The following is a 5,026-nucleotide window of genomic DNA, read 5'->3' as shown; positions in this document are numbered from 1 at the left end:
GATCTCCATTTAAAAAGGAGCGAGAGAGCTATTCCCAAATCACAGAAAAATGATTTATAAACCAAAACATAAAATCACAAGTTTATATTTTGATGAAGGAATAATTATTTTGTGATTGCAGGATTGATTATGTGACCTGATTAATTTCAGCTATTGACCAAATATTGTGCGGCGTTATTGCTCTACAGAAAGATCTATCTGCTAAAGGTTACGCTATTAAAGCTATCAAAATGTGTGACTCTCTCTGTATTTAACTTCTTTAACCGGTTTGACTTCTTTAACTTTGACTTATCATGAAGGTAAAGGTTGTGTGAGAAACTTGTTTTTGCAGTTTAAGTACTTAACAGCAGCAGCTAATGGGATAAGAATCATGTGCTTCAGCAAAACAAAAGGACTCAGTGTCACTCATTGTGTCAAATGCGGGTTTTTAAAGTAATCTGATGCAACTCTCAAACAGTTCAATACAGAAAGCTCGTAAGTGCATCGGCCCTAAAAGCTGCTCGGGGTAAAGTAAGTTTTGTAAATCACGACAAAATAAACAATTTTCCAACCAATTCAAAAAGGGGGAAAATAATGCAACATTAATTTAAGACCTCTTTATATTTAGAGATAGAAGAAAGATGTCAAAGGAAAATGTCTGCTATATCAGCAATCCAAACATTATTCTAAAGAAGAACAGGAAGAAGTAAAGAACAAGGTCCAAGACTACAATCATTTAAACATGAATGGGTCAGATTTATGTGGCATGTGTTTACATAGTTTCTGACTGAGTTTGTGCTTGCAGTAAATGATTTATGGAGGGAGGAGAAAGGGTCGGGGAGGACGAGCAACAGCAGGAGTTGGAGACCACACTCTCCGCTCCTGTTCTATATTTTGTGTTTCTTTGCTTGCCAATTGTTAAAGACTCCTTTTCAGTATTCTTAACAAACTGGAAAAAGCAGACGACTATAAAAAAAAAAACATTGGTCAACTTATGAGGCAAGACTTTCACACTGGTACATGAAGCAACGAGGCAGGAGTTTGTTAAATATGTGGGTCAAATGTTTCTGAGGAAATCACAACAACACTTCCTAGAGAAAACTTTGGATTTTTTTGTTAAACTACAATCTGCTGTATTTACCAATGGCATCATCTGCATGGAATTATTTGTTCTGTTTGCTCCCATCACTGGTAATGCTGCTGTCTCTGTGCGTACCCAGGGTACGTTGTTGGACAAGGTTGGTTGTCAAGGCTGCAAGCTGGAGACTATGGGTCTTAATTTGCCTAACTGTGAAGCTGCCACTAGACAGGAATATTAGAACTTGGACCAAGGAGACCGAATCAACAGAAATAGATATTTTGTCCAGGTCAGGAAAGACTTCAGATGGTCCCAGGCTCATCTGCAAACCTACTGCACTGGCCAAATATCTGCGTCAGCACTGTGGCTCTCTGGACAGACCAAGACTTGCCTCCTGGCCCAGTGGAGACCCCCATCTCCAGACTCTGTCCAGCCTGCTGTTTGGACAACATAAAGACACGTTACAGTTCACTAGAGACAATCTATTACTAAGAGACGGGGGTATTTTGGCTCTGGATTGGGCTGTTGGAACAAGACTGAGTGAGGTGGTCGGGAGGAAGGAGCATCAGTCGGGGGGAAAGGCGTTAGGCTGCTTCACCACAACGCCTCCTGTCCTCCTCCTCATCCCAGAGTTCTGGGGAGGGATGACACCCCACCTAAAGGTGCTGTGCCATCAGGCTGTGCGTCAGGGATTTTATGTGGTGGTGTTTCATGCTCGAGGCACAGCGGGGTGCCCACTTACCTCAGCGCGACTGACTGAGTTTGGAGACCAAGCTGATCTCGAGCAGGTACATTTGATTTTATATTTGTCCTGGTACAATAATAAGATGAATTGCCTATTGTTTTATATCATTGTAAACTGAATACGTTTGGGTATTGGACTGTTTGGATACAATAAGCAACTTAAAGACACCACTTTTCTCTCTTGTGATTGACATCCTTTGCTTTGTTTCATGTTTGAGCAAATAATGAAAAAAAAATCAATGGATTAATAGATAACTACTATTTTTTGCAGCTTCTTTTTCTATTTGTTTTTAAATCCAATTGACCAGTGGATATCAAAGTGACCCAGGGGTCCTTCAGTGGGTTCCAGTGGAATAATTTATTTTCATTATAATTCCATCCATTGGTTCCCCAATGACATAATGTATGACTATTTTGGTCAAAACATCTGAAACCAAAATTCCTATAAGGGGGGGACCTTCGGAAAAAATCGTATCCAAGTGGGGTCCGTGGTCCAACTTTTGTCAGTTTAGGGGCCCTTGTTGGGAAAGGTTTGAGAATTACTTAAATAGAAAATGCAAAAAAATACAGTTTTATGCAAATCAAATTATCTGCTGCCATGCCAGAAGCTCTGTCAGGCACTACTTAGGCTAATTACTAAGTGTTGCTGAGCTAAATGCTAAGGTTAGCATGCTAAAATGCAAATTCATAATCTAATATTGGTCTGTTAGCATGCTAACAATGCCAATTATCTCTAAATATAAGCACAGCTGTGGCTGATGCGAAAGTAGTTAGTTTGGCAGGTGTTCGGTTGGAAACCAGTGTTAGAAAAACTAAAAGGTTTGACATGATGATGGTGCTATATGAAATGTTAAGGGATTACTAAAGTCGTTAGGTTTCATCTTGTGGTGACCATGTTTGTTGGTAAAAAACTTAAAAAGGTTGTTGTTGATACTTCAGTCTGGACCAAAATGGTGGACTGACCAACGGACCATCCATCCATACTGTTAGCATGACTAAAATCAACATTTTGTTCATTCAAGGACTTTGTTTTTCCTAACAATAAGAGCGATCTTTGATGTCTATCCTTTTCAGGCAGTGGCTTATGTCCACAGCCGGCATCCGTCCTCCGTAATGGTTGCGGTGAGTGAGGGTTCAGGCTCAGGGATTCTTCTTTCCTACTTGGGGGAGTGTGGATCAAGTTCACACCTGACAGCGGCTGCAGCCATCTCACCTGTACTCCAGGGACAACTGTGGTTTGAAACAGCCATGCCCCCTATCTATCGCTGGGGGGTGTTGTTTCAACGAAAACTGCTGCTCAGTAGGTAAGAGCAATTAAAGCAATATGAACATGTATTAATAGTAGTAATAACATGATTGTAACATGAGCAGGATTTTTCAAACTTGTGCTTGTTCTGTACATGGCGAATAAGATATGCAAGTTCCTTCAGAGGAGTCCTGGATTTGGATCGGGCCCTCAGCTGTTCCTCACTCAGAGACTTTGAGGAAACTCTCTCCTGCTCTTCAACTCAACTTCTGCAGAGCCCCCCCAGTCCTCCAGCAAGCACTCGAAATTCTGGACTGAACTCAGGATCCATTTCCCCGCGGGGCCTGGCACCCTCAGTGGCCTGGGCACTGGGCGAGAGGGCTTACCCAGCCAAGGACTGGGACACCTACTGGGAGAGGAACGAACCACTGAGAGATGCAGATGAGGTGGCGGTCCCTGTTCTCTGTATCCGCAGCTGTGATGATCCTCTCCTTCCACCCGCATCTACTTTGCCCCTTCCCCTTTTCCAGACAAATCCTTATTTCCTTTTGGTGCTAACAGACAAGGGAGGGCATTGTGGGTTTACTATGGAGGGCCGAAAAGAAATGGAGGGAGGGAGGACCGGAAATGAAGAGGTTGAAGATAGTAACTGGAGTCACATTGCAGTTCTGGAGTACTTTAGAGTTGTGGCTGATTTCCTGAAAGGGGAGGAGAGGGATGGGATGAGATTGGATGGTCCACTAGGAGAAAATAGTCAGGCCGGGCAGAGGAGCAGGACCAGCAACAACCCTCGCAGGAGGAGAGCCAACCTAGTGAGGAGGCAAAGACTGCATACACCAGAAGAGAGCAGTGTGGAGGCAAAGGAAGGGAACTTCACCTGGAAGAGGTCTTACACACGCTGAGGAGGAAGAGATGGTTAAAGATGAGATCTGCGGAGACTTTGGACAACAAGGTTTCTCCTTGTTATTGTCAAGTGATCTAGATGGACGCTAAAGATAATGAAAGAACAGTCCTACAGTATAATATAGGAAATGGAAAATAAAATCAGCTCAATAAACACAGTGGACAACTGATGAAAACAAAAACAGCTTTTTTACTGAGCCAAATTAGTTAAAATCATCAAGAGGATGCATGACCTTTGGTAAAGATGGACAATAACATGGTCTCAGAACTTGGCTTCACTCGTTTGAAATTCCAACAATATAAAAATATTGTTGGGGAAAAACAAAAACGTATTCCCTTGCTAAAGCAACAAGTTTTCAGGAAAATTAAAGAAGCAGTTTAAAGTCAAATACATGTCAAAGATTGGCACCATCAATTTAAAATGTATTGTAATACCCTAGTCATTTATGAAAAATAGTATAAAATTATTCAAGTATTTAGGTTGAAGGTTTTTTAAGCATGTTGTCATGCTCCTACACAACAAACACCATGGGACAAAGAAATATTAAAATTACTTTATTACAGATGATTCTTTATCCAGTAGCCCTCTTCCAACAAAAAATAGTAATTACAAACAAAATATTACATTTATCCACCTACACTTTGTTTCTCAATGTCTTTTATACATTTTAAATCACTTTGTCATCTGTGAGGAATAGCTTTTCTCTTCTGCTATGCGACATTCAGCTTTTGCACAATCTATACAATTTAATACAGTTTAATACAGGTCCCTGGGCTAAGGAGAATAAAACAGCAAAATCCACCAAATGACAAGAGAGATAAAGGGAATACTGATAAACAGACTGTACAGAGATGTAACCCTCACCTATTTCAGCCAATGGCAGCAGTCCCTCAGCAACACTATGGGGATCACAGTAGACTCTTTACACTGGTCAATCACTTGTGCAATCAGTGCAACTGATCCAGTTCAGAGTGACCAAGGTCTAAAGCTGGACTCTGCCCGACTACCTCGCAAAACACATGGGAGTTCTAGTAAACACAAGAAAAGGTCTAAATATCGTTTGGCCAAAATCTGC

The 5,026-nt window shown here is 41.4% G+C and overlaps 1 protein-coding gene across 1 annotated transcript; it reads left to right on the top strand.

Moving 5' to 3' along the window:
- Positions 1–825: 825 nt before the first annotated feature.
- LOC117955703 (protein ABHD15) lies at positions 826–4,951 on the top strand. The gene is made up of 4 exons (XM_034890356.1): positions 826–1,845; positions 2,876–3,105; positions 3,214–4,260; positions 4,304–4,951. The coding sequence occupies exons 1-3, from the start codon at positions 1,123–1,125 to the stop codon at positions 3,947–3,949; spliced, it is 1,689 nt and encodes a 562-aa protein (XP_034746247.1). The 5' UTR covers positions 826–1,122; the 3' UTR covers positions 3,950–4,260; positions 4,304–4,951.
- The last annotated feature ends 75 nt before the right edge of the window (positions 4,952–5,026 follow it).

The sequence above is a fragment of the Etheostoma cragini genome, chromosome 13, assembly GCF_013103735.1.
Source record: "Etheostoma cragini isolate CJK2018 chromosome 13, CSU_Ecrag_1.0, whole genome shotgun sequence".
In the NCBI taxonomy this organism is placed as follows: Eukaryota; Metazoa; Chordata; class Actinopteri; order Perciformes; family Percidae; genus Etheostoma; species Etheostoma cragini.
Note: the sequence above shows the minus strand (reverse complement) of the source record. Positions and strands in the feature narration are given on the sequence as shown.

Bases quoted from the DNA above. Each gene is read 5' to 3' on its own strand.
- LOC117955703 (XM_034890356.1), top strand. From the start codon at position 1,123: ATGGCATCATCTGCATGGAATTATTTGTTCTGTTTGCTCCCATCACTG. The intron at 1,846-2,875 runs GTACATTTGATT...TATCCTTTTCAG, and splicing joins ACCAAGCTGATCTCGAGCAG to GCAGTGGCTTATGTCCACAG. The intron at 3,106-3,213 runs GTAAGAGCAATT...ATGGCGAATAAG, and splicing joins CGAAAACTGCTGCTCAGTAG to ATATGCAAGTTCCTTCAGAG.